The sequence below is a fragment of the Prunus avium genome, chromosome 2 (genome assembly GCF_965620075.1).
Source record: "Prunus avium chromosome 2, drPruAviu1.hap1.1, whole genome shotgun sequence".
NCBI classification, from domain to species: Eukaryota; Viridiplantae; Streptophyta; class Magnoliopsida; order Rosales; family Rosaceae; genus Prunus; species Prunus avium.
The window spans coordinates 26,481,775-26,509,548 of NC_142285.1; the positions used below are offsets into that span (position 1 = coordinate 26,481,775).

The window sequence follows — 27,774 nt, forward strand, 5'->3', positions numbered from 1 at the left end:
TAGATTGCGTTACCAATGTCATCGGTAACATATTATTGACTCGCTCTCTGTCCTCTATTCCTACAATTCCTTGCGTTTAGATGCTGTTCCTCTTTGCAAGCCCAAGAGGCTTTTAAGACTGGATCGTTTTTAACTGCACCAAATCTAGTTTTGGAGGGATTCTATTTACACCTTGTAGCCATCTTTGGTGGCCCAGTTACTCTGCCCACCTGTGTCCAAATTTTGACATCTTATCTGGACACACCCCCCAATGTACCACTACAATTAAAAAGATGCCAAAACTTAGTCTTAAAAATCATGTTATTTCCTTTCAAAAAAATATATCATATGTTATTTGGGGCCCGTTTGGTGTCCTGAAAAAAATAAACTAAAAAATCATGATTTATTTTTAAAATATGAGTTTTTAAATACTGATTTTAAGATCTAAAAACTTGATTGGTATTGCACTACAAACTATTTTTAACATTAAAAAAAAATTGAAATTGAAATTAACAAAGGAAAAGGAGAGAGAGATAGAAATTGTAAAACATCACTTTACTTTATTTCAATAATGTGGGTATTTTTGAGGTTTTTTTGGGTCTGGGTTTTTTAAAATGGACCTACCAAACAGGTTTTTGTGGTCTTTGGACTTAAAATTTGTTTTTGAGTTTATAAAATTAGATCCAAATAGGATACTAAACAGACATTTATTATATTTTATTCTCGAACATTTATAATAATTTTTTTTTTTTTTTTAAAGACCAAACGAAAAGTCCCCGGAAGCTACCCAATAGTCTTTTTTTTTTTCTTTGGTCGAAGGAGCCAAGTTAGGCCACCCCGTAAGAATGTACTCTTGTCACCTACAGGTGATATCACCTTCTTTGTTTTTTATTGTTTTTGGACAAGTTAAAGAAACATTTCTTCGAGGCTGGTCTTTGTAGGAAGGTGACTTTGCACAGTTTGCTTATTTGTTTTGTATTACTCTTAAGAAGTAAAGTAAATAAATGTATCAATGAAAATGAATTGCTTCTAGAACAAGGGTCTCATACCTGCAAAGACACATTATTTATGCAGTAGAATACCATTAAATAGAAGGCCCAAGTGTTAATTGAAGTGGATATGAACCGCTTCTCCCCATTAGTAACAACACTTAGCAGTTTCCAAACATCAGAATAAACTAAGCCGACAACATCTCCATTGCCGCCCGCCTCACCACTCTCGCCTCTCCTATCACGGCTCCGGCCATCTGGTTCTCCTCGTATAGAAAACTCCGTACCCTTTTTAGCTATTATTTCTCAAAGATTCAATCGAACTAATTTAGGTATCGGAGGGTCTTTGGTCAACACTCTCGGATGTGGCTTTTTTTAAAATCCTGTTTGATATTACAGGAATTGAAGAAGAGAGAGAAAGAAGCTCAAAGAGCGAAGGATCTTCAAGCGAATAATTTCCCGTGAGAAATTTGCACAAACAATATATATTCAACTTTATATAAAGGCTAGCACATAATTTACAAGCATAACATTTTTCTGTTAATCTTCTATCTTCTGCTGCCTGGGTTACTGTTCCTACACGAAAATACCACATGCCCATTCTCTATAATCATAATATACTTCCACCCACTTGTAAACAAAAAGGAACAATCTCGAACACAACCTGATGAGAACTCACCTGTCTTAATTTGGGTAACAGAGAGACGGCATATTCCCTTGACACAACTAGACATAAACAAACACCCAAGTAAAATATGTCTCATGGACCCATCCACACACACTCTTTCATTTTCCACACCCAAAATCTCTATCCAAAACTTAGGATTCCAAATCCCTTATCCCTTCCCTCTTTTAAAACCCTAAAAACCCAACAAGCAATGTGGGGTTGCAGTGCGATTTTGTTTTCCAAAAAGGCCACTAATTCTGACCCAATTTTATTCTCCACATGGAAGAGTAAGACCAAACCCTAGATAACTCCAAGGGACCAAAGTGTGATGGAGGAAATGATTTTCTGGCTTCTTGGAGATGGAGTTTTGCTGAAACCCTAGAGAATTGAGAGGAGACGATCTGCATGGAGTTGAGCAAAACACAGACAGATTACCTAACGTATCCTGCACTGTTTCCTCCTTTCCGATGCCTTTGTCCATATGTTAATGGACAAATGTAAATAATTGTGCTTGTTTTACGGCTGTGGGCACTCATTCGTACCCAATTGAAAATGGCATGTCTGGAAATTCATTGCCAAGTAGCCACATTTTTCATACTTTTGTACATGTTTCCATCATTTTGTGTTTGTTTTGCTTGTTGGGATATCAAAATTTATGTCGGTTTATTTATTTATTTATTTATTTCGGGAATGTGTTTCATGTTATATTACCTATTATTTTTATTTTTATTTTTTAAGAATCATCTATTAATTTTGTTTAAACGTCAATGTTATGAAATTTTGATGTGGCAAAATTATACACGTTATGGTTTAATTTCACATCACATTACTTATTAGATGTCCTGTCATTTAATCAAAATGACCATTTTACCCATAAGCATTTCTCCTTTTCATTTTCTTATATAATTCCTCCCAACCCTATCTATCTTTGCCACTAAAAAACAAATTAATGGCCAAAATCACTCCACATCAACATATATAGAACTTAATCAGTCACAATTCCCTTTCTCAATTCTCTGACTCATACCTTGGAAGCTCCATTGCTGGTCGACAGTCCACCATTGCAAGACTCTTTGTTTCCACCTGTTATTGTATTCTATTTTTGTTGCTTTTCCATCTTCTTTTAAATTACAAAACAGTTATCGATTTTTTAAAACAAGCCCAACATCAAAATCTCATAAATAAAAAACCCAAAACACTCAATAAGGTATCTAAGTAATTTAATAATTAAAATTAAATTCAATAGGGCCAGCTGCATTTTTTGAATTTTTTTTTTTATAGTTTGTTTATAGAAATTAAATGGTGTAGGAATCATTAGTACTAAGAATGAGTATGTGACTACTAAATATCTCTTTATTTTTTCATAAAAAAGCCCTAGTTTGAAAAGAAGTAATCAAACCTAAAATAAGGCCGTAATTGATTGCATTGTAGAGCCTTTTGAGAACTAACCATTTTTATAGACATAAACAAACGGGAGCTTTTATAATGAAGCGATTATGTTGAGGGTGGGTGCCCAATTCTACCACTCAATAATAATTCGGAAATTGATCGAATAGCTATTAAAGAATTCCTTACTATAACTCCTCATTATAGTCTCCCTATAAACGGATGTTGCTTTCTTTCGAATATAAAACAATAGGGCCATGCTTGCTGCTAGGTTAGCATTTTTTAGGTGCTACATTTGTTTATGTGTTTGTCCTTTATTTATTTACAAAAGTTTGGTGGTCTATCCACTTATTTGCTAAAGGTCAAAGCAAACGCATGGGCTTTCATTTCACATAATTAATAGTGGGAGAAGGAACACAATGTGTCGCCATGCAGAAGAAGCAGATGCTCGTGGGCTCCACTGTAACATTCTTTCTTTGTCAGCATGCATGACAGACCCAATGCAGGCAGGACACCTGTACCTACATATGCATATTTTGTAGATTACGACAACTGGAGAATTCTTTGTAATTCTTATCCTGCTCTATTATTAGCTTTACAAAGAATAAAAACATAAAAACAGTTTGGAAAGTACCTATAAGCCCTCGAGGAGCATTAGATTAGGAAGATCATAGCTCCTTCTAGCTTTATCCACATGAACTTTTACCCAATATCCTCCAAATAATATATAAAATATGTATATATACACACACAACAATAATTCCAGTGACAAGGAATTTTTTCAATGTAGAGAAATATATTTCGAGGATCGATGGTGATCACTTTATTTATAGATGTTTCATGTCATCTATTTATATTATAACACGTGAACACAGGGGTGGAGTCATTAAGAGACAGGGGTGGAGTCATTAAGAGACTAGTGTGGTTCTGGAATCCCCTCTCATTTTTATATTAAAAAATATTATATATTAATATCTTTTATGATACTTCTAATATTTCTAGGATTTTTTCTTCAAGTTTACATCTTTTGTCACATTTTAGATCAATTTTCTAAAAATTTAGTATACATATTATTATTTTTCACACAAGTCCTTCAAATCTAAGAGTCATTTTCACCCATTTCTCTCGATTTGTGGCTATTTATTCTCTTATTTTTCATATAATATATTATCAAGTTTTAATTTTTTTTCTTTGCCAAATTATCAAGTTTCAATTGGGTTAACTTACTTAATTAAGATTGTTAATCTTTCTCTTATTTTTTTATTTATTCTTTTCTTTTTGCTTATGGTTTGTTAGAGTTTGTAAAAATTTGAATTATTCTCTATTGAGTTCAATGGATCTTTCAATTAATTTGTAGATTACCAAAAAAACAAAAAAAAGTGTAAAGATGTCATCATATATGTATTGTGAGTTTGAATTATTTTATAAATATTTTGTAAGAGGCCCCCTCACATATGAAATTCTGGCTCCGCCACTGCGTGAACATATTATACCATATGACTGTATTATAGTATTATACAAAATTATATGTTATTCCTCCACTCTTTCATTATGAGATGTGAGAATTCATATCTTTCTCTTCTAATTTTTTTAAACTGAATTTTTTTTGTAATTTGCTTTTTCCTCCATTTTAAACCCACCTTCCCTTCCAACAAAAAAGAATTCAAAAAAAAGGTTTGCCTAGTGGTAATGATAGCAGGATGCTAATTCAACATTGGTCATGAGGCAAGTTCAAACCCTTCAATCAAAGGGTCCACAACAAAATAATTTTGTTTCACTTCAATATCATAGGCATGCTAGAGAACTTAAGTGCCCTCCAATTTCATCACTTGACAGCAAAAGATAGCCAATGAATAGCAGTTTAATTTATTTAATTCTATAATATCCAGCTTTAAACTGCAAATTGAAATAAATAATTATGACATTTTCCTCAACTTTCTTGACTTTGAGATAAAGCAAAACTTGTACTGGAATCTTATTCTCCAATCATAAAAGGAGCACAGGACAAATCATGTTTTATTTAGCTGAATTAACAGGGGGCCTCATAAAGAAAGAGGTGAGATAAGGAATTCTTTGACTGATATTCTCTCTGTCTTACTTCTTTATTATATGATTGTATCTATATTTTCTTGCAGCCTCATTTGTAATTAGGTTATGAAACTTAGTTAAGGTAAGAGTTGGCAAGTTTTAATCATGTTCTTAAAACCGCCTTTCAAAACATAATTAGTTTTGGTGAACTATATCAACAAATGGTCGTCGAGTTTAATTTCCCAAAAAAAAAACAAAAAAACAATCCATGTTTGAATTGTTATTCTTGTGTGTATATCACAAATTAAACTTTTTTCATGTGAATATTCATGGAGAATTGGAATCTCAAAACGTCAAAGTCAGCTTGATCATTTGTTATGCTCATCGAGAGGTATGATATGATGTCCACTAGCAAGAGCGTCGTTAATGGTCAAATGTGTGTTAGAAATGACACTATTCGGATGTAATAAGGCCATATTTTTAGCCACAAACCCTTGGTCACGTGACATAATGGTCAAAGAGCAAAATGACCACATCCCCGTGCCGAACCACATGATCGATAAATTATGCACGTAAAATCTAATCCATGTGACAAAATATGACTCAAGAAAGTATAGCGGATCCATTAAGGGTCTAGTGAAAGGCACTTGCCTTCACACAATTATGGTTTTTTACATGTGAAGGTGCCAAATTGTTATGAAATTTTGTATTGAATGGCGGGAAGTTTGTTGGATAAACTTCCTCAAAGAAGACTAAGGCAGGGCAAAGGGGGTGGCTTGCTCTACTCTTCTATTTATGTTAGTCTTCTCGTTCTCTAGACTCATTCTTCTCTTTGTGTCATGCGATAAAAGAACTAGGTAGAATATGTAAAGTCTGTGTTACTAATTTGTGCATTATACGATTGTAATGTTTAAAAGTTGATTAATCTTCACTATTAGTGAGTTGGTAGTAGTATTTTCTTGCTCTCAGAAAAGAAAATTCCTAGATCTGCAGTGATCCTAATTGAATTGGATTAATGATTTTTTCCTTTAACAAGTTTGGTCAAGTATGCAACGCCATGCCATTAATGCCAAAGGAGTGATGTTTGTTTCCTCGGTTCTCTACACCAACAGAAGTTCTAAAGTTAGATTCTTAGACTACCTTGTTGGTCTGCCCCAAACAATCAACACATGACGACCTTTTTTGTTTGAGTTTAAATTTTCGACCAAGTACTGAGCTACATTGAAAAAGGCAGCCCAACGTACATGAAACGATGCCGTCACGCAACCCCAAATGTGTGTAAGAGTAAGACAAGGACCTGATTTCGCTCGTGCCAAATTCAACCACAAAAAAGAAAAATGGTCCTTCCCGCAAAAATAAAATAAAATAAAATAAAATCACACCACTCACTTTTTGGTATTTAGTTACCTTTGGCTTTGCGACTCTGTGAAGCTATGCCTTTATTCTCCTCAGCTCTACTGTCACTATAATCTTCACTCTCTAGCTTTTGAGAGCTTTGGTAGCTTTTCCATACCTTTTTAGGATGCAAAAATTATGCCCATAACATAAGGAGCCTGTGTTGAGAAAGTACAAACAATGCAGTACGTTTTCCTAAATATGAACCGGCTATTTACACGTAAGTAATTAAACGTTGAAGAATATTGTCTCATATCGAGAAACGAAAATACAGAGTTCATATGTCTCTTTATTCATTGTCAATAGATTTTGCGTTGAATATAACTCAACATAGTGCATTGGATGGCTGGATACCATTCGAATCGAGCAGTGGCAAGAGATAATTGGGCCTTTGTCAAAGGTAATTGAACAAGTGACCGACATGCCACCATCATATGATGGTTAAATTTTGATATTTGTTATAATTACTTTTTGAATCATTGTATTTAAATTCGGATGTGACTGAAAATAATTTGTATAATGTATCTGTTTATGAAAAAAACAAAACAATTTTATTACGCACAAATTAAGCACTTTTCTATGTTGGGATACGTCAGCTACTTTTTGCTGCCAATTTATTAACAAAATAAAAAGTTTAAATTATAGAAGATATTTCTGTTGATATTAAAATCTAATTTCAGTGCTCATCCACATAATAGATGAATGTAATTGAATGTTTGTGGAATTTGGCATAAGATCTTTTACACACACCTAAAACAGATTTGACCCATTAAAGCAAATAGTTGCTTCTTTTGTTTTTTGATAGAAAGTAAATGGTTGCTTTAATTGAGTGGGAGTTCCACCAAAGAGAAAATCTAAAACATATAAAGATAGCAGTTCATAGGAGAATTCTAAATTGAGGATGTCCACAATTAAAAACGAATGTGTATCTCACAGTGCAGTTTTATAATCGAATTAATCCTACCCCAATCTTCTTCAAAGGATTTTCTGAGTTTTATGAAGAATTTCATCAATTTTAAGAACAACCACGTGCTTGTAGGGTTAATCAGAATGAGATTTCGAGCTGTTCCCTGAAGGTTTCTAAAAGCTCAATATTGATGGAGCTACTAATGAGCAGGGGTTAATCAGAATGAGATTTCGAGCTGTTCCCTGAAGGTTTCTAAAAGCTCAATATTGATGGAGCTACTAATGAGCAGTTCCAGTATTCATGCCAACAATCCCATAAGTCATGGCTAGACATAATTATTTAGAGTTCTAGATAGCTTTCATTCTCATGCAGTTATCTTTGTATATTTCATTCTTTATCTGATAGGATATAACTTGTATATCATTGAATGTAACTCCTATTGCAGTAGGACTATGTGATTTATAAATATAGTAAATTGAGCTTAGATCTATAAAATTTATGTATAATCACCTACAACCCTTTCCTTTATTTTTCTATTTAAAATACCCAATTTTTTCAAATAAAACCCAATAACTATGATCCAAGTAAGCAAGTTACCTAATCTAACTTAAAATTTGATTTATTCTATTTTTTGGATTCCAAAACTACCTATTTACAAGTTAACGTGTTATGTGGTGTGTAACTAATGGCACACGTTGAATTTGGAAAGATATTCAAATGGTTGTAATGGATATAGGAATTAATTTAGAAACTTATTTGAAATTAAATATTAAATTCAACATTAAAGTATTAGTAACGTTTTGGTTTGTTTTATGACCCCAAAAAAAAAAAAAATGTTTTGGTTTATTTATTTTTTATTTTTTATGGTTTTCCTTTTATGAATTATACTACTAGTAATCTATTTTATTATAGTTTTATGAATAATAGTTTACATTCTAATTATGTTGAAAAATATTTTGATAATCTATTTATTGTTTGTTTTATGAAAAACATTTTTTTTAAATGAACCTATTTTTTCTCTAAATAATGTACCTATTTTTTTCTCAAAATAATGTACCCTTTTTTCTCTGAATAAAGTACCTATTATTTGTTTTATGAAAAATAATTTTTTTTAAATGAACCTATTTTCTCTCTCCAAATAATGTACCTATTTTTTTCCTCTAATAATGTACCTAGTAAAACAATGTACGTATTTTTTTTTTAAATGAACCTATTTTTCCTCTCCAAATAATGTACCTATACATATTTATAGGTATATTGTAAAATAATTTACCTATGGGTAATATAATGTACCTATATTTTCTATAAATTATTGTTTACCTATTTTTAATTTATGAAAAATGTACGGAAATTTCAATTACAAAGTAACTGACTTAGTTTTTTTAAAACTTTTTTTGGTAAATAATATACCTATATTTTATTTAAATAATATATTTATATTTATATTTTTCATAGGTACATTATTGGATATGTAATTTACAAATTTTTTTTTTGGTTTGCAATTTTAGGGGGCGGTATGTGAGAGGGAATGACAACCAAAAGAAATGAGGTGATTGATATGCTATTAATAGGAAGTGTTAATTACAATTATGACATTTAATGAAATGCTTGAAATAAATTATAAATAAAATATGAAGTTTGGTGGCAACGATGTAAAAACCTAGGAATACTACGACCTCTTATATCATATTGGTCATTTAAATTTGAAATTGGGTTTGACACATAGATTTATAGAGTGATGGGTATATGTCTAGGAAATAGAAAATGTAGGGATCTATATTGGACAAGCCCTTATAAATACAATACACAGGAACCTTAATCAATTAAAATTGTAGGCTTACCAAAACCTATCTTGTTATCAAAGCAATCTAAAAGTTAAGCGACTTCTCTTTTTCTTCTTTCTTATGGCGACTAAAGCTTCTTCTTCTACTTTAGTTTCCTTGCACATTGGTGTTGCTAAGGTTACCAGCCTTCTTTTTGTCAAACTGGATAGGACTAACTATGACAGAACCCGACCCAAATTCCACTTTGGAATCTGTGACGAACCCTGTGCGTGTCTGACACTTGGCAGATGCCGAGCACACTTGACCAAAATGCCCTTATAAGTTTTAAATTCTTTTTCAAGTTTGACCTCTGCCGAAAATTCGGTAGTCTCCCCTGTAACTTGATCGTTTCCCAAAATTTTCACTTGTATAAAACACAATTCCATAATCCCAAACGTTCAGCATACAATAATTTTATCCATACTCAATTCACAGTAATTCACAACATAAACGAAACACTGGCCTTCACCCTGTAATATATGGGAATAAACGGTAGTTCATATTCTGCTCAATTACAATGGATTTCAACTAAATCCATTCAAAACATAGTTCAACAGTTTATTTTGCGGTTGCACCTAGATTAACCTAGGTTGCCTACGTATCCTTATCGAGAGATCAAGCCACACGTAGTTCTTTCATTTTTATTATGCAAGTGTATATCTTTATCATTTGTTGTATTTCAATATGATTGCAAATCAATCTAAGTACTCATGTTAGTGATAAGCCCAATCATATTCACAAACTCTAAAGTATACTTTCCAACTTTCCCAATTCTCAAAATAGTTCATACTTGCACATAAGTAGGCTACTTAAAGAATTTCCTCTAATTCATAAATCAGTTTATATATATATATATATATATATATATATATATTACTTGCGTATTGTTTATATATATAAAACAAACCAACTCCAAAGGTACTTTTAACCTTTCCTTCGAAACTCATATAAGGCCCATATACATACATATATATATATATATATATATATATATATATATATAATTAATTTATTACAGATAAGTAGGAAAACGAGAAAATTATTAAAATAGCATTGACCACGTGAAATCTTAATGTCAATATCAACAATTTAGATAAAATATGTTTCCCTCTTTTATATGTAAAAACAAAGTCACCGCTTAAGAAAATAATTGTGAACTGTATAAAATCCTTAAAACTTAGAAAACTATCAATCCTTGTCTCATAATCATAAAATAGGTACTAAACTTTTACTCCAATTACCAAGATAAAATTATCAATATTAGTTAAACATCTTAAAACCCAAATACTCTCCACCTAGGTGTACCTCCATTCATATTCCGTCAATTCCTTTAATATTTCGTTAATTCTATTAGTATATTGTCAATTCCAAGTACCCGAACTGTTACATCCTCGCAGGCCTCGGAGACACAAAGTCATCCCGAGCCGCAATCCTTGCAAGACTTAGGGGACACCTAGTCAACCTAAGCCGCATTCCACGCAGAACTCGGGGGACATCCAATCAGCCCAAGAATGCACATCCTCGCATCACACAATTCAGGTGTCCTCAAAACTCATGGGGCATTTTCATAAATGACAAAACTGTTTCAAAGGTAGCTGGGGGGTTCGTTTGGCTCCAACCCTGGGGCCAGTGGTGGCATGTGGTGGTGACGGTAGCTCCAAGAGCCAACTGGCTAGAAGAAAAAACGAGGGGGAGGGGGCTGTCGCGATAGGGAGATTGAGAGAGAGAGAGAGAGAGATCATGTTTTAAAAAAAAATCATTTTTGAAAAAATTACAGTTTTGCCACTAGACTATTTTTTATCGTAACTTCTTCGTTACAACTCCAATTTGAGCGCACTATGTGTCTACGAACTCATCTCGACGTGCTCTACACAGCGGTACTTCTCAAATCTCCAAATTCTTTCCTGAACAAAAAGTCAAATTTTAAACCTATTAAAATATTCCCGAGTTAAAATCTTCTTTTTCTTGAATAATTTAATATTTAACTATTAATTTAGGACTAGGTTATTACAAACTATATGTTGTGGCTTGCACATATAGTTCCTATTCTTCGCAGTCGGAACTGGATGTCGTTTGCCGAAGGTAAAAGTTCCTGCCCTTCTGCGTTTCTTAAAGATGACACTAGCAACGACACACCAAGTCAATCCTGCTTATGAAGCCTGGATTCAACAAGATCAAATGGTGCTTTCTTGGCTTAATGGATCCCTCTCTACCTTTGTTCTTGCTACTGTCACCAGGTCCACTTGTGCTCGTACCACTTGGGTCTCTATGGAAAAACGGAATGTGTCTCAAAATCAGAACTGCATCATTCAGTTGTCAAAATCATAGAGGAGGGGTGCTGGGTGGTTGAGAGAGAGAGAGAGAGAGAGAGAGAGAGAGAGAGAGTTTTATTTTTTAATTTTATTTTTGTTTTTAATATTTTATTCATATTTGAAGTATATATATATATATATATATATATATATATATATATCAGTCCCCTTCTATTGAGGGATCCCTCAAATAGTTTTATTTGAGGGACGCCCTTTAGGGTACCCTACAATTTTTTTCTCAATGATCCAAACCATCTATTTTTTTAGGTCTTCATTCATAGATCGTCCTTACAAAAAAATTAGACAAATCGGAAACCGTTTCGATATCCAATTGTTTCCTACAAAATCAACGAACAACGGTGCATCAAGAAAGTACTCAAATTTCAATAACACAACTGAGTGGTCAAATGATATCGGATTCAAGTGATTTTTTGTAGAGATGATCTTTGAATGAGTATCTACAAAATAGACGGTTTGGATTAGTGAAATACAATCCGGAGTGAGGCCTACAAGAGGTGTCCCTCAAATAAGCTTATTTGAGGGATCCCTCAATGGAAGCTCTCTGTATATATATATATATATATATTGGACCCATAGTGCCACATAGGCAACTAATGAAGAGATTTGACAGAAACCTAACGGTGGAGCCACATTGTAACAAATTTAAAAGATCGGGGTATGTTATTGTAAAAATTGAGAAGGTAGGGACTAACATGTCTTAAGGGTGTAACTATAGGGTACTAAACTTTAATGAACTCAATTAATATATTGACCTTGGGTGTAATTTTATTTTTTGAGCTCATGCTTAAATATATAAAACTTTTGTTGTCATGATTATTGTACCTTGCATATGTTGTTCAAATATATTACCAAGGTTTACAAAACAGTTTCCTTTAATTACATGCTAGTACATAGTGGTAAATTGATCTAATTAATAAATGACACCTGCTGATGATATAAAAATTAGTTGTCAAATTCCAGCACATGTCATATTTTACCTAGACTGTTATGTCATTTTGTAATGTCACGTAACAGAAACAGCCCCACATAAATTTTTCTATAATGTTTTCACATGGTTGGAACAAACAACACAAGGTTTGGAAGTTTTTCTCATACGAGAACCCTTTTATTTTTGGTTCATTGCTCATCCTCTCCTAATGCTAGTTGAACTAAAGCTGAATAATATGACTTACTTGGTAAAACAATTATGGTGTTTCCAAAAACGTTCTCATAGCTGAATTTCCTTCTGTTTAGGCCTCGTTTGGTTCAAGGAACGAATTTGAGGGGAAATCACTTTCCATGTCATTTTCCAAGGGATGGGAAATGGAAGATTCCTTTCTCATGTTTGGTTAAGTTGGGAAAGTAACATGGAGATATCATTTTATTTCCTTTCGCATGTTTGTTTTGAGTATGAATGGAAAACAAAATTTGTATAATTTTCTAATTATACCCATATTAAATTAAATAAAAAAAAGGATGCATTTAATGATACATTGTAATTCTAAATTGTTAATAGGGACAAAATGGTCATGAAAAATATGCTTTTAATATTGGCTCATTTTTCCAAACTTTCCCATGAGAAGGGAAAATAAAACCCAAGGGGGAAGGAGGGCTTCACTTTCCCCCATACTTTTCCATGTGCAAAGCAACCATTTTTCATGCATGAACTTATTAAACATGAGAAAACGAAAATAAAACCCAAGGGGGAAGGAGGGCTTCACTTTCCCCCATACTTTTCCATGTGCAAAGCAACCATTTTTCATGCATGAACTTATTAAACATGAGAAAACAATTGATTTCCCATCCCTAAATCTCATTTCCCATAAACCAAACGGGATTTATAGAGGTTTGAGATATTCTCATATTAATTATTGAGAAAACTAAGACAAGTAAATATCACCACATAATTTTTGCAATTTCTGACGTGACGTGGAAAATACCGATGGCCCACAGCAAAAAGAAAATCAATTTTAAACAAAAAACTAAGAACTACGTGGCAACACCTAATAGACCGCCGCTCTTCTCTCTCTCTGCCCTTTTGGATCGTTCTCTTCCTCTCTCTCTCTCTCTCTCTCTCTCTCTCTCTTGTGTCTCTGAATGTTAATTTATAAATTCTGAAATCATTCTCGTCTCTCTGATCTCTCTCCTTTTTTTCTCTGTCTTCAACAATTCTCTCTTTCACTCACATTTGCCTGAAGCTTAGGGTTTCGTTGCAAACTCTCTCTCTCTGTTCCTCTCTCTTTCTCACACACACCCACTGCGATTAGAAAAACATTGAAGCTTCAGAGGTACGCCTTTTTCTTCGCACCAATCGAAATTCCGGCATTTTCACGAATGTTCTTAAGCCGATCTATTTGGCCTCCGAATTTCTATTTTTCTTCTTCTTGGAATCATCCAATTCTCAATTTCATTTGTGATTTTGTTATTAGCTGTGGGGATGTGTGTACAACCTATGAATGAATTTCGGTTTTGATTAGGTTAGTGTTCACTGTTTCCTCGATTTCTTAATTTTGTGATTTTGAGAATCAATTTGGGATTTGGTTCTGTATGGCTGTAGATTGTGAATGTTGGTTTAGATGCAACTGTTTTTTTGATTATTTTATTATTGTTTTTGACTTTTGGGCTTGGAAATGGAGTGCTAAGGTTTAGGCGAGTTTTGGGAATTGAAAAGAGGTTAAAGGTTGGTGATTGGGTGTCCTAGTGTGGGATTTGATAGGTTAGTAATGACGGATTTTGAGCCGCTACAACAGAAGCCAGAATCCGCCGATGCCTGCGCCGATTTTGAGCGTGGATTTGAGGAATTCATGCGTGGGCACTTGGATGAATGTATGTCATTTGCATCATGTAGTTCTCCTCGTAATCCTGATGATGATGATGATGAGGGTGAGCAGCTCGTGCGGAGGAGACGGAGGTTGGATTTGGAGGGTGATGATTTAGCAGAGTCATCTGCTGCCCGACGCCACCACTCCCGGATTTTGAGCCGTTGGGCTGCGCGGCAGGCACAAGAAATGATAACTACCATTGAGAGGAGGAATCGTGAGTCTGAGCTGATGGCACTTGCAGGGCTGCATACGGTGTCGATGCTTGACTCCTCATTCTTGAGGGAGTCGCAGTCCCCTACTTCAAGGCGGCAGGGGGCTGTGGAGAGGCCAAGCACTCAGGCTTCTGCAATTTTGCAAATGTGGAGGGAGTTAGAGGATGAGCATGTGTTGAACAGAGCGCGTGAAAGGGTGAGGGAAAGGTTGAGGCATCGGAGGAGTGTTGTTTCTAATACTAATGAGTCGACCACAAATATGTCTGATAGTCGAGGGAGTGAGAATCAGGGTAGTTTGGTGGATGCGAGTGAGAGCGAGAATGAGTATGGGACTTGGTCACACGATCAGATGGCTTCACAACATGAACGTGGCGCTAATGACGCGTCTAGTAGGGAGCAATCTCCTGATCTTGGCGAAGTTGAGAGGGAGAGAGTGAGGCAGATTGTACGAGGATGGATGGAAACTGGCATTAGTGATCATTCATCCAATGTTGCTCCGAGAAATAATAGTCCCAGAGCAGAGTGGCTTGGTGAGACAGAGCGTGAAAGGGTGAGAATTGTTCGTGAGTGGGTGCAAATGGCAAGTCAGCAAAGAGGAGCACGTGGGGGCCGAAGGGAAGATCAAGTTACGAGCATTGGTGCTCAAGTTGATCGAGCTCGTGATGCTCCTGTTGCTGACCATGAAGAAGGCCAACCAGAGCACATTCGCAGGGACATGTTGAGGTTGCGCGGAAGACAAGCTGTAATTGATTTGCTTGTGAGGATTGAGACGGAAAGACAAAGGGAGCTCCAATCTTTGGTGGAGCATCGGGCTGTCTCTGATTTTGCTCATCGCAACCGCATTCAGGTCAGTTGCCTCATGAAGATTGTTCATTTGTTCGTATGTTTAACATAAATCAATTTGCTCCCACGGTGTGGTGTCTATCAATGAATGAGCATCTACAAATTGCCATCCTACAGAATTTGTAAATTACTAGAGCTTCAAACTTGAGCTCTGTAATTTGACCGGATTCTTTAGGAGATCAAAATAGCTGAGTACAATCGTTGTCAGGCAAGTAGCAGATTAAGTCTTCATAATATGTTCATGGTCGCATATTAGTGTATCCCCTCATATTAGTGGATAAGTCCTACGAACCAGAAGCCAGAGCTGATGGTTAAGAAAGCATTAGTTTTTCCTCCCTTTCTGATATACCTTTATTCTGTCTCAGTGGGTGATACGGACTTATTCTAGGTTTCTACATCCGGTTGCATGGATATCATTGTATTCACTTGGTTTCCTCCCAAATTAACATCTCTACTCCCTGTGAAGAAAATTTTAACTCACACTTTAATTAATAATTATATTGCTATATGGTGAATGCTTAAGTTATGTTAATATAGGAAATAGTTATTAGTTGTCCCCTACGTGTCTTAATACCCATTGATCTTTTTTCCCCTTTTAGTATTCAAACCTAAACCCTAAACCCTAAACCCTAAACCCTAATGCAAATTTATAAGTTTTTTCCTGTATATGCCTGTTCTTATTACAATGGCCTATAATGTCATTACATGTGCGTACTAGATGTTGCATTGACGTCATCCTAATATAGTGGAATTGCGTAGTTCTTTCCTTGTTCTGCTCTCCAAAAAGTTCCCTTATATTATAATGTGGATGTTAAACTTCCTACATAAATGGGCATGAATTGGCTACTAATACAATTGAACATTTCCAGTCATTGCTCAGAGGTAGATTCTTACGCAATGAAAGACCTGTTGAAGAAGAAAGACCGCCTTCTATGGCTGCTGGTGAATTAGTTCAGTTGAGACAACGACACACTGTTTCTGGTTTAAGGTATGAGATGTTTTTAGTCATGCCATACTTCTTAAGATGACTTAATTGGTTCATCATTGCCTTTATTGTAGCTTTAAATCGTATTTTACTTTTCTCTGTTTGTTCAGACTTTTTGTGGGTCTGTCTTTTCTGCAATGCATCTACAAGGAAAAAATGAAGTGTAGATATCATACGTTTTAGAATGCCATAAACACAGTTTTAATTTTTCTTTATTTATCTCTGTTATCTTGAAGAAGCAGTTTTAAGTTTTGTCATCTTTTGTCATCTTTTTGTCATTTCTGTCTGCTTCTGTTGTTGAACTTATTTACATCGTTATAAATTTGTTGATATTCTAAAGCTTGATTGCGATTTTTACTTTTTCTTTTTCAAATTAATATATGAAGCATTGCCCAAAATTCTTTTTTCATTTTTTTTAATCAATAGTGGAGGGGAGATTCAAACTTAAGACCTCTTCCAACATTGGGAGGTTTGTACCACTGGACCAAGAGCTGGTTGGTATTTATTTGTATCTTTAGGAGATTTAAATTTCTTTCCAAGTCTAATGTGCTTTGCAAAAACATTAATAGTGATCTTAGGCTGGGGTACATAGAAACATTTCTAGATGGCGTGGCCAGAGCAATCATTGCTTTAAGCACCTGCTTTGCTCAAGGTGTCAAATAGAACTGTCATAGATGAATAAATGTTCGTCAGTACTACATAAATAGGACACTCGTTTGGTGGCTATGTTATGATACTTATGGGAAGAGATTTACAATATTTCTTCCTGGGATAATAGTAAAAAGCCAGAATAAAGAGGGCACTCGTTTGATTTATGTTTTCTTTTTTCTTTATTTTGGTTTGGTTTACTTTGTTAGTTGGATTAATTGCTCCAGTTTTATCTATTGCGTATTGTTTGACTCCCTTGAAGTGTCAGAATGGTAATGGTCAAAATTGCTATGAATGTCAGTTGTTAGCATAGTGACAAGTTTGTTTCCTTGTTAGGGAAGGGTTCCGCTCCAGATTAGAAAACATTGTTCGTGGTCAAGTTGGCAGCCATACTGATTCTGCGACTAACAGTAACATTAATGATTCTAGAAGCGATCATACTCAAACAAATGCTTCACAGGATGTCCAACAGGAAAATCATGAGGAATTGCAGACTGGGAGTCATGGGACTGGCGTCAATCTGTTGCCTGATCCAATGGGGAACTTGGAAAGCAACACAGCTGTTGAACGTCTCAATTGGCAAGAAACTGCTAATGAAGGAGGGAATTGGCAGGAGCCAATTGCTGAAGATGAGACACAAAACTGGCAGCAGACAACTTTCAGTCAATTCAATGAATGGAGAGGTGGTAATGCTGAAGATACTGTTGAAAATTGGCAAGAAAATTCAGTCAATAATTGGCCTCAGGAGACTCCCAGAAACGTTGATGGAGAAACAGATCATCAGCAAGAAGCCCAGGGGATTTGGCATGAGAATGGTTCTCGGGAAGCTGTTGGAAATTGGGTCGAAGGGCCTTCTGCTCCCGTGAGAAATCGTCGTTCTGTTCCAGTTAGAAGATTCAATAGATTTCATCCGCCAGATGATGATAACGTGTACAGTATGGAACTCAGGGAACTTTTGAGCAGGTATTTGATCAATAGTAGATGAATTATATGCATTGCAAGCAACGTAGACATATGATTTGATTATTTTTATGATGGTTATGATTTGATTATTTTTATGATGATTATGATTTGATTATTTTTATGATGGTTATGATTTTTCATTTTGTAGGAGAAGCGTTTCCAATCTTCTTCGTAGTGGGTTCCGTGAAAGTCTGGACCATCTAATACAGTCATATGTCGAAAGGCAAAGTCGTTCTCCCATTGATTGGGATTTGCATAGGAATTTGCCAACACCAACTCCGGCTTCACCAGAGCAGGATCAGGAGCAACAGAGGGATGATCAGAATGAAGATCAACATGATGCCATCAACAGACCTTCACTTGTTCTACCATCTCCACCAGTGCCCCCACCACAGCCATTATGGCATCAGGACTTACATCACACTGGCTGGTCTCGTCATAGCATGCATCGTTCAGAAATCGTGAGCCATCTCCCTTATACAATTTTTTTTAGGACTTCATATCCCATTTGTTAGCATACTGGCTCTTTTTTTTCTCTTCTCTAAATGCAGTTCACTCAGGCATTCTGATTTTATATTTTTTTCCCTCTCAAAATTTGAGGTGTGGATTTATGCTATCATTATGGCTTCTGAGTTCTTAAACCATCACCTGGTTAATAAGTATATAATATAACCATATGTATGATAAATTTAATAAAAGGTAATATTTACTTATAAATATCTATTTTTATTCAATATTTAGTACATTAGTAAATATCTATTATGTAGTTATTATATTAAATATCTATTATGTACATAATATAATATGTATTAATATATTTTACAGATTTTATAAATTTTTATTCCAGAATTAAAATATGTATAGAAAAAAAGAATGTAGTACTAGAAATAGAATTCTATTTTATATATGGAATCTTTCTGTTGATCATAAGGAATTGGGACCTTAGTATGACATTAACTTGAGGAATAATGACATGGGGTTGTTTCATTACTTTTTTCCCCTTACCATGTGCTATTCTTTATAAATAGCCTAGTACCTAATATTTTGCATTTTTGTGGAAAATTATTGTCCAATTTGATATTTAATGGGGGCCTATCATCTTTCACATGCTTTAAGATTCTTATGATGTCTTGTTTGCTAAGACATCATACCATACCAAAAGTACTTTTCAAGACTCATTTAGAATGCATTTTGCCTGATTAGTTGATGATTGATGTAAATGGGAGCTGGACTGGATCTTCTATTCTACATTCTTTTCTGTGCATAGGTTTTAGTTTCCTTGCTCTCTGTTGCTTTCTTTGAATGTGAATTCTGATTTGTAGCAGGAATGGGAGATGATTAATGATCTAAGAGCAGACATGGCAAGACTTCAGCAAGGCATGAGCCACATGCAGAGGATGTTGGAGGCCTGCATGGATATGCAATTGGAGTTGCAACGTTCTGTCAGACAGGAAGTTTCTGCAGCTCTGAATCGTTCATCTGGTGAAAAAGGTTTGTTCAAGAAATGTCTCTCTGTGTGCAATGGAACTGTAGATGTGATCATTGAAGCAAAATTGTGGATGGGTTTTCATACTAGTGTTGTAACTTGTAACTGTCATCTATTGATCTTTCGTAATTGATTTGAAATATGCAAATACATTGCAGGGTTAGGCGCTGAGACATCAGAGGATGGGTCTAAATGGGGTCATGTGAGAAAAGGGACTTGTTGTGTTTGTTGTGATAGTCACATCGATTCTCTCTTGTACAGGTATTGTGCTTATAACCGTTACACATTCATTTTGAATAACTATTTTGGAACTTGATGGTGTGCAGGATGACTATGGTTTTATAATACACTCTTCTTTGTGTGTCCCCTTTTCCCTTCTTTTTGTTTCTGTTTGCAGATGCGGGCACATGTGCACTTGTTCAAAATGTGCAAACGAGTTGGTTCGTGGCGGAGGGAAGTGCCCACTTTGTCGAGCACCGATTGTTGAGGTGATTCGAGCATACTCCATACTGTAAAAATAACTTTTAATAGGAAAGAAGGAAAGAAAAGAATAAAACTTGAATAGAATGACTTGAATGGTGGAAGGGGGAAATGCAGTGGTTGTTCCTTAGGATGAAGATGATTGGGAAGCTTCTGAGGTCCTCCTTTTTTCTGTAGATTGTTTCAGTAGTTGCCGATGTTTTTCTGATTATATATGGAAAACAGAATGCGTTGTATAATTGGAATAACAAATGGCACTCTTGATTCATCATTCTTGCGTAAATAAAATCTTCTCATGAAAATTCTGTTTTTGTTTCTTTCTCTAGCTATCATAGGCAAAAGCAAAAATAGGTAGCAGAATCTTGTGTCCAGTAAATTGACACAAAATTAGTAGAATCTTCATCTTGTGACTAAGTTGGGCATGAGAGAGAAAAAATGGACATGGTAAGGATAAAAGTGGGTGGGTGGGTAAATAGCAAGGTAATGTTTTAATTACTACAGTAACTTTATTATTTTTATTTTTTATTTTTTATTTTTGTAAAAATCAATTACTAACATTATGTTTAATGTACTAGAACATAACTAACATTTCCCTGTGTCACGATTGACAGATTTTTTTCTTAAGTATAGTATAAGTAGCAGAATGAGATATTATCTTTGTACAAGCTTGGGTTTGGTGATGTCGTGCAAGGATTCTCACTTGTGTAATTTTGACTACAGCTTCCTACTTTGTGTAATTTTTAGAAATCTGCTTTGTGGAAATGCAACCTTGACTTGCAGTCATGAATGGCAATTTTCCTTTGTATCTCAAATTCTGTACATACTTTTGGTTTTTTTTTTCTTCTATTAAATCTCTAGCCTCTGCCCACCTGAGATAGCCGATGACTGCTAATGGGCAACTTTAACGCTTGATCAAAGGTAATGCTTTTCTTGGTTCAGGTTGGGCAAGGCGCGAGCCCTTTTGAACCAAGAATCCCAACCCTCAAATTCTTGGGGTTAGTTTAAGTGGCAAGGGAATGTGGAATAATGAATTAGATGATAGAGAAGTGTTTGATTTCCTCCAATGTAACAAAAAAGTATAATTAAAAAATCACAACTATTTTTTACTGCTCAGAGGAATCATGCAGCATCATAATGGTACATAAAGTTTCAACGAAGTTCCTTGGTGTCAACTTATGATTAACCAAACCTATAAAATTTATGCCTTCAAGTGATCAAAATATGGTTCATAGCTGTCTGTATGTAAAAATATGATTTCAATAGTGTTTGTACCATATTTAGAAAATGGGCCAAAGATGGTTTGCCTTCCCAATAAAATTACATTAGACCCAAGCCCAATTTCTTTGTTTCATAAAACCAACGAAAAGGGCTGTTTTGGATTCGGGCTAGTAATGAATGAAACCCACTCAAAAGCCCATGTTGCGAAATGATTCCAGTTTTAACCCACACTAAAGTTAGAAAATGGGTAACCGTTACCAATTGACCCATGTGACAGTCTAAAGATGGGTTCTCGTCATTAAGAATGACTTGACCACCATGTCTCTCAGAAAGAAAGCAGGCTGGATAATGGATGCCAAAACAAAGAGGAATCGTCTTCCAATTGATTTTCCAGCTACGAAAGGATGAAAAATCAAAGGGACATCCCTTAAACCAATATTTTCATCAGAGATATCCTTTCTGCTACCTTTGGATCAATGCGTGAGGACATATCAGCAACTGACTTTGGACAACACCCAAGTATCCTCCTCCAGCTTTCACCGTCATCATTAGGGACTTTTGCCTATAAATATAGAGGCTCAACAGCAGCACAAGAGGAATCTCTCTCCAAAATCAGACGCAACGTCTTGTAAACACTTGAACAAACTTCAAGATTTTTCAATTAGCCAACTTGCTACCCAAATAACCAATTGACAACTCCTGCGTTTATCTTTTATTGCTTTGCCATCTATATGGTATGATTCTTGTTTAACTACTCAATATAGTTTTCTTCTAAACAGCTAAAACCTGTATAGATTGGATAAGAGAAATATCCAATCTCTTCAATATTGTAACTTGTTCTTGAAAAAACAGCAAAATGGAGAAATCTTTGGTTTTCATTTTAATTTGTTATCATGCTGGAGCTAGATAGAGAAATCTCCGGCTTCTGGAAATTTTATTCTCTTTGCAGTTTTCATTAATCATGCTTTACACTCTTGTCATTGATCTTTTTTGCATCGTACTTTCTAAAAGTTTATATTCCCGCATTTTTATATCTGAACTTCTTGATATAACTGCTCATTACTAGATAGACCCAAAATAAGGGTTTTATGTCTGAATAGGGCTTTATTAGCCAGAAAACAAGGGTTTATCCGGGCCCGAATTAGCTAAGTCTTAACCCAGTCTAGGGGGTTATCTCAGGCCCAAATTAGGTTTATGAACCCAATCAAGGGAGCATTGACCTCAACATTGGTTTTTTCCTATTTGGCTAGGTACCATATGCATTTGCCAAACCATCGACGTACGATTGAAAGAATATTGAAGTCCTCTTAATTGAGGTATAGAAAAAGAACTCATTTGAGCTAGTACCCCCCCTTGGAACACAATGGCTTGATTAAAGGTCTAGAACAAGCGCAAGTCCATTAAACAAGCACTCTACATCATATATACCAGGTCTATTGGGCTGGTCTCATCCCCAAAAGTGGCACGCCTACGCAATCTGTGATCAGGCTAGAAGAAGCAAGTCATCAGGGCCCAGCCCGTGCTTGCCTGCTTTTCTCAACCTGATCCAACTTTCAATTTTGTCGGAAATTGAACAAGTCCTCTCACGAGCCAAAAATCTAATCGGGGTATTAACACTCAAGATTTCACACACACACACACACAATTAAGAGAGAGAGAGAGAGAGAGAGAGAGAGAGAGAGAGAGAGAGAGAGAGGGGGGGGGGGGGGGGTGGTGGTGGTGGTGTTTGATTCAAGTGACCGAATTCTAATGCTTAAATGTAATCAAACTCTAATTTTAACAAGATTGACAAAAATGAATATCAAAGTGTGAAATTAGTATGTAACAAACACTAGGGTTTTCGGAATCCACCTTAAACAATCCTACTCATGTTCATGGACACTCAAGTAATGAACTCTAAATGTGTTGATGAAGATATTCGCAATCAATATCAAGTCCAGTGGCTCAAGATGCATTGATTCTCTCTAAAATAAGTAGAGTACGGGGCTAGTGCTATAATACTTGTGCTTTCCTTAAAATCAATCTAGGTGTGCTCAATACTTCGAATTAATTATATGGAAAACCCATTAAGTTCAAAGAGAATATGAACATCACAAGAACCCTAATAGTATGGTGTTTACATTAAGCATTCAAGAAACCAATTCACATGGATGATTCTTACTTCATCCATTTATTGCTTAGAAAAACATGAGGGTACATATAATCCCAACAACCTCAAGAAACATGCTTTCAAAGGTGATCAATCAAAGAACATACATCAAGGATATATTCAATTAGTGAATGTGAATTCATCAACAACATCTAGAAATTCATAAACTCAAGTATCAAAACAATAGAGTAATCATGTTTAAGGCTTCAACCTCAGCTCTAGCTATGGAGTTTAGTTCCTCATACTTATTTCAAACACAAATTCAAAATATAACTAGAAAGAGTTTACAGATTTTGTGAAAGTGATGGAAGCTCAAGGTCTTTAATGGTGGAAATCTTTCTCTCCTTACTTTTTGCTTCCTCTCCTTCTTGCTTGGCTGCACCTTCTGCTTCCTCTCCAGCTCTCTAGATCCAAATTTGTCGAATCCCCCCTTCAATTGGGCTTATGCCCCTTTTTCTTTTGCTCCTTCTCTCTCTCCTCATTTCCAACTCACCCATCAATAACATAATGATTCTTTTTCTCTATGTCATGATGAGATTTTTGGTTTTTGTCTTCACAAAGACGCTCTTTGTCTCAGAAAATTGCACTCCATCAAGGTAAGTTCTAGTTACCAAATGGTATGGTAACAAGAAAAATCAAGATGACATCATGGAGGTAAAAATTGGCCCAAGACGAACCTTTAGAGCTAGGGTCAAATGCTGGATCGGTTGGATAAGCTATACTTGTTCAATGGAGCTCAAATTCAGATATGTTATAGTTGACATCCATTGCAACAAGTTTCATGAAGAGCTTCACTACATTCGAGCATCGTAAGATGATCATCCATGGTCATGAAGTTAACCTACGAAAATGAGCAAAAACAGAAATTATAACCAATAATGCATTTTTAGCTCACTTTCATTCTAACCAAAGTAAAATTCTATAAAAACACAAAAATGAAGTAAAATGCTATAAAATGTCAAGAACTAACTCAAAATATTGGGTGAATAACATGATAAATCATGTGTAAAAAAGAACCCAACAATGCTCCTTATAATAGATTACACAATCGTTCTTACATGCGTCAATCTTCTCATAATGAAGGCCGAGATCTTTAACAATATTTTTTGCACCATACTTGGTTGTGGGCAACATTTTACCAAAAGGAAATACTTTTTTCAACACTTCCATCAACATGTTAAAAGATTGGTTACTCCAATTATTGCGCACTTGATATGCATCAAGATAACAACAAAAGACAAGTAGGAGTATGTCTCAAAACCCTTTGTGCAATGAATCTTCCGCCTCTTCTAACAATTTGTAAAACTTTCCTCTTGTGGAAAAATTTCTTCTATTAAACCATGTATGTTATCAATTGAATCTAGATTATCCACTTCATTTCCATTACTACTACTACTATCACTTTCATCACTATCATTATCCTCATCCTCCCCATGCAAATACCATCAAGTATAAACATGCCTAATACCCTTAAACAGAAGATGTTGGTGTATTCCATCACAAACCCGTCTATCCCTATTACTACATTTAACGCAAGGACAATAAATTTTCATGTCATCATACTTGAGATGCTTATATGCGTAATTAATAAAATACTCATGTGTTGACCTCCCTGATCGCATCCATGATTTATCAATTGGCATATTATCTACATTTGATTGAGACAAGAGAGAAACAAATTATAGTAAAGACATAATAATTGGCATATTACATTGGCTGGGTAATATGGCTATTGTTACAGACGCCCAATCTCAAAGTTCCACATTCTCAATCAATTAATTTTGCTAGTGAAGAGTACAATTTATGGTATAAGCACACCAAATAGGAAATACAGAGTTGTCAATACACTTAACAAAATATCACTACAGCATAAGACCCAAAACTAAAAATCCCACAAAAAAGGTAAAAAAAATGAAAACAACTAAGCTTAGAGAACAAATAGAATCAGATAAAGAGGATGGTAGAGGATCCAAAGACATGTAATTTATTTACTTTCGTGTGGTTTTTTTTTTTAATTACCAAAAGCTTAAATGTCTTTTATTTATTTATTTTTTACTTTAGTTGACCTTTTAGTGTGTTTTGCTTAGAAGATTTGAATTTTAGCTTTTGACATGAATAGCAGTGTGCACATCTCAACTAGTTGCTTACAACCAAAACTTATTTTGTTTCGTTCATTATTTTTTTAGATTATTATAAATAAACCTAATTCTAGGCATGTATTTATAAAAAAGCCCACACACTATTTAAATATAGAAACACACCCAAAATCAATTCTAAAATAAACAATTGTATATTTTTTGGGTGTGTTTATAAATGGGTTTTGAGTGTGTGTAATGATGGAATTTGGGTGTGTTTATAAAGTGTTTTGGGTGTTGGGTTTTTTTATAATTTCAGCCCCCATTTTGGGTGTTTTAGTGAAACCCCCTTATTTTTTCTTGACAAAGCTTTATACATATCATTCATTCTTTTACAAGCCAGAACTACATAACAGAGCATGTAACTAAAAGATGCCATCAACACTTCAACAGATTCAGGAAAAAACAAACAAACCAAGAGAAAATTCCAAGTTGACAGAAAATAAAAAAGATAAACAAAATGACTTGTAATTTTGCAAATTGAGTAAGTCAATAAAAAGCATATAACTTTATGTCATAATCAACTAGCAGCAGAGCAATTTTGCATATTCTATAATTGCGCCCTCATCCTTCCCTCACTTCTCCCACTATAACCCAACAAAAAAACCCAAACCCACATAGCCTATTATCAAACAGATCTCATAAACCAATCAATTGAATATCAAAACTCATATGAGATATCTTAACACAGTAATTTTCACACAAATACTCAAACGTTATAAAGCAAAGAGAATTGATAGACAAACTTGAGTTCGAATTCTTGTAAATAAGAACCAGATGACTCTGTAAATAGAGAGAAACAGAACATAAGAAATTGTGAAGAAAAAGAAAAAGAAAAAGAAAAAGATGAAGACATAAGAAGAAGAAGAAACTATGAAGAAGAATACCTAGGGTAGATCGTGAAGACTCCGCTCTCAATTTCTTTTTTGTGGGTCTGTGAAGAGTATTGCTTCTTTTTGCTAGTAGCTGTGAAGATGAAAGAGTGCTAGGGTAACCAAAACTCAATGAGCGCATGAGAATTTTGTGTTGTCATTTTTTCTTTCTTTCTTTTTTTCCCGGTTTTGTTTTAATTGCCCTAGAGTGGGAGTTAATTTTCCAATAATTTATCTTTTTTCAAAAAATTCTGTAAGCTGTAAACTTTGCAAATGTAAAATTAAAATTGTTAGCGAGATCCTAGCTTAATTAGGAGATTTATTTCCTAGTTAATTAGGACTCTATTTCTTTCCTTTTGTACATATATTATTTAATTAGGATTTTATCTTGTTTCCTTATTTAACCCTACTAGGGTTACATCCTTGTATTATAAATACATCCTTTTGGAGAATGAAATATAATATGAAAATATTCTACCCATATTGTTTGATTTGGCATCAGAGCCAACTTTTCTGGTGACCTGTGTGTTGTTCTAGCCCTATATATATATATATTTTTTTTTTCTACCTATGCCGTGTGTGCCTTCCTGGGTTTGTGTATTGTGTTATAGTGTTTGTATCTCTACTGTATTCGTGTCTGTCTTCGTGCATCTGCTGTATTTGTGCCTTTGTTGTGTTCCGCTGTGTTCTCTGCCGTGATCTGTTGAGTTTCTGCTACAATTATTGGTGATAACTCCATTGTTGGTGCTGTTGCTACTGCTTCTGCAAATTTGTGTGTTTCTGACTCTATTCCAGGCACTAACTCAAATACTTGGATAATTGACACTCATGTTTCTGTTCATATGACTTATGATGCTAATTTTTTTGATGAGTTATTTAGTAACACTCGTGACCCATATATAACTAGTGTTAATGACTTGCCTTCTCCAATTACTGGCGAGGGCACAATCTCTCTCACTCCTACTCTGTCCTTGTCTAGTGCGTTACTAATTCCCAATATCCATTGTAACTTGTTATCTGTTGGTCGATTACTTGATACACTTAATGTTTCTGCTACTTTCTATCCTACACATTGCTCTTTTCAGGATCTTAAGACTCATGAGACAATTGAGCATGGTTAATGGATAGGGGGTTATATTATTTGACATTGCCTTCTGCACTAGTTTGTGATCGTGTTGTTAATACTGTTCAAAGTTGCAGTGTCAAAGACAAACACCAAATTCGGTTATGGCATCGTCGCTTGGGACACCCGTCGTTTGGCTACCTTAAGCGTATATTTCCATCTTTATTTTGCGCTTGTGATGAGTCCAGTTTTAAGTGTGAGATGTATTTTGGCCAAAGTCATCGCACTGTATTTCCTTTAAGTGACAGTAAAGCTGCAAAGCCTTCTGATTTAGTACATTCTGATGTGTAGGGTCTAGCTCGCGTTACGTCGAACAGATTTCATTGGTTCATCACATTTATTGATGATTGTA

The 27,774-nt window shown here is 34.9% G+C and overlaps 1 protein-coding gene and 1 long non-coding RNA gene across 4 annotated transcripts; one reads left to right on the plus strand and one right to left on the minus strand.

Moving 5' to 3' along the window:
* The first annotated feature begins 13,551 nt into the window (after nucleotides 1-13,551).
* LOC110759829 (RING/U-box superfamily protein) lies at nucleotides 13,552-20,237 on the plus strand. 3 transcript variants are annotated; one of them, XM_021961965.2, is made up of 8 exons: nucleotides 13,552-13,774; nucleotides 13,916-15,367; nucleotides 16,233-16,351; nucleotides 17,333-17,959; nucleotides 18,108-18,420; nucleotides 19,282-19,450; nucleotides 19,604-19,706; nucleotides 19,843-20,237. In XM_021961965.2, exons 2-8 carry the CDS (start codon nucleotides 14,210-14,212, stop codon nucleotides 19,958-19,960), a joined length of 2,607 nt encoding a protein of 868 aa, XP_021817657.2. In that variant the 5' UTR covers nucleotides 13,552-13,774; nucleotides 13,916-14,209; the 3' UTR covers nucleotides 19,961-20,237. The 3 variants fall into 3 exon arrangements, with proteins under 3 accessions (XP_021817657.2, XP_088105018.1, XP_021817658.2); XM_088248892.1 differs by having other exon boundaries at nucleotides 13,552-15,367; XM_021961966.2 differs by having other exon boundaries at nucleotides 13,552-15,367; nucleotides 19,285-19,450.
* Nucleotides 20,238-23,416: 3,179 nt separating this feature from the next.
* On the minus strand, nucleotides 23,417-26,445 carry LOC110759847 (uncharacterized). Its single transcript, XR_002527185.2, has 2 exons — nucleotides 26,315-26,445; nucleotides 23,417-24,133 (listed from the first exon to the last, which is right to left on the minus strand). It is a non-coding gene; the product is annotated as an uncharacterized LOC110759847 (long non-coding RNA).
* Between the last annotated feature and the right edge of the window lie 1,329 nt (nucleotides 26,446-27,774).

Bases quoted from the DNA above. Each gene is read 5' to 3' on its own strand.
- LOC110759829 (XM_088248892.1), top strand. From the start codon at position 14,210: ATGACGGATTTTGAGCCGCTACAACAGAAGCCAGAATCCGCCGATGCC. The intron at 15,368-16,232 runs GTCAGTTGCCTC...GAACATTTCCAG, and splicing joins CTCATCGCAACCGCATTCAG to TCATTGCTCAGAGGTAGATT. The intron at 18,421-19,281 runs GTGAGCCATCTC...TCTGATTTGTAG, and splicing joins GCATGCATCGTTCAGAAATC to CAGGAATGGGAGATGATTAA.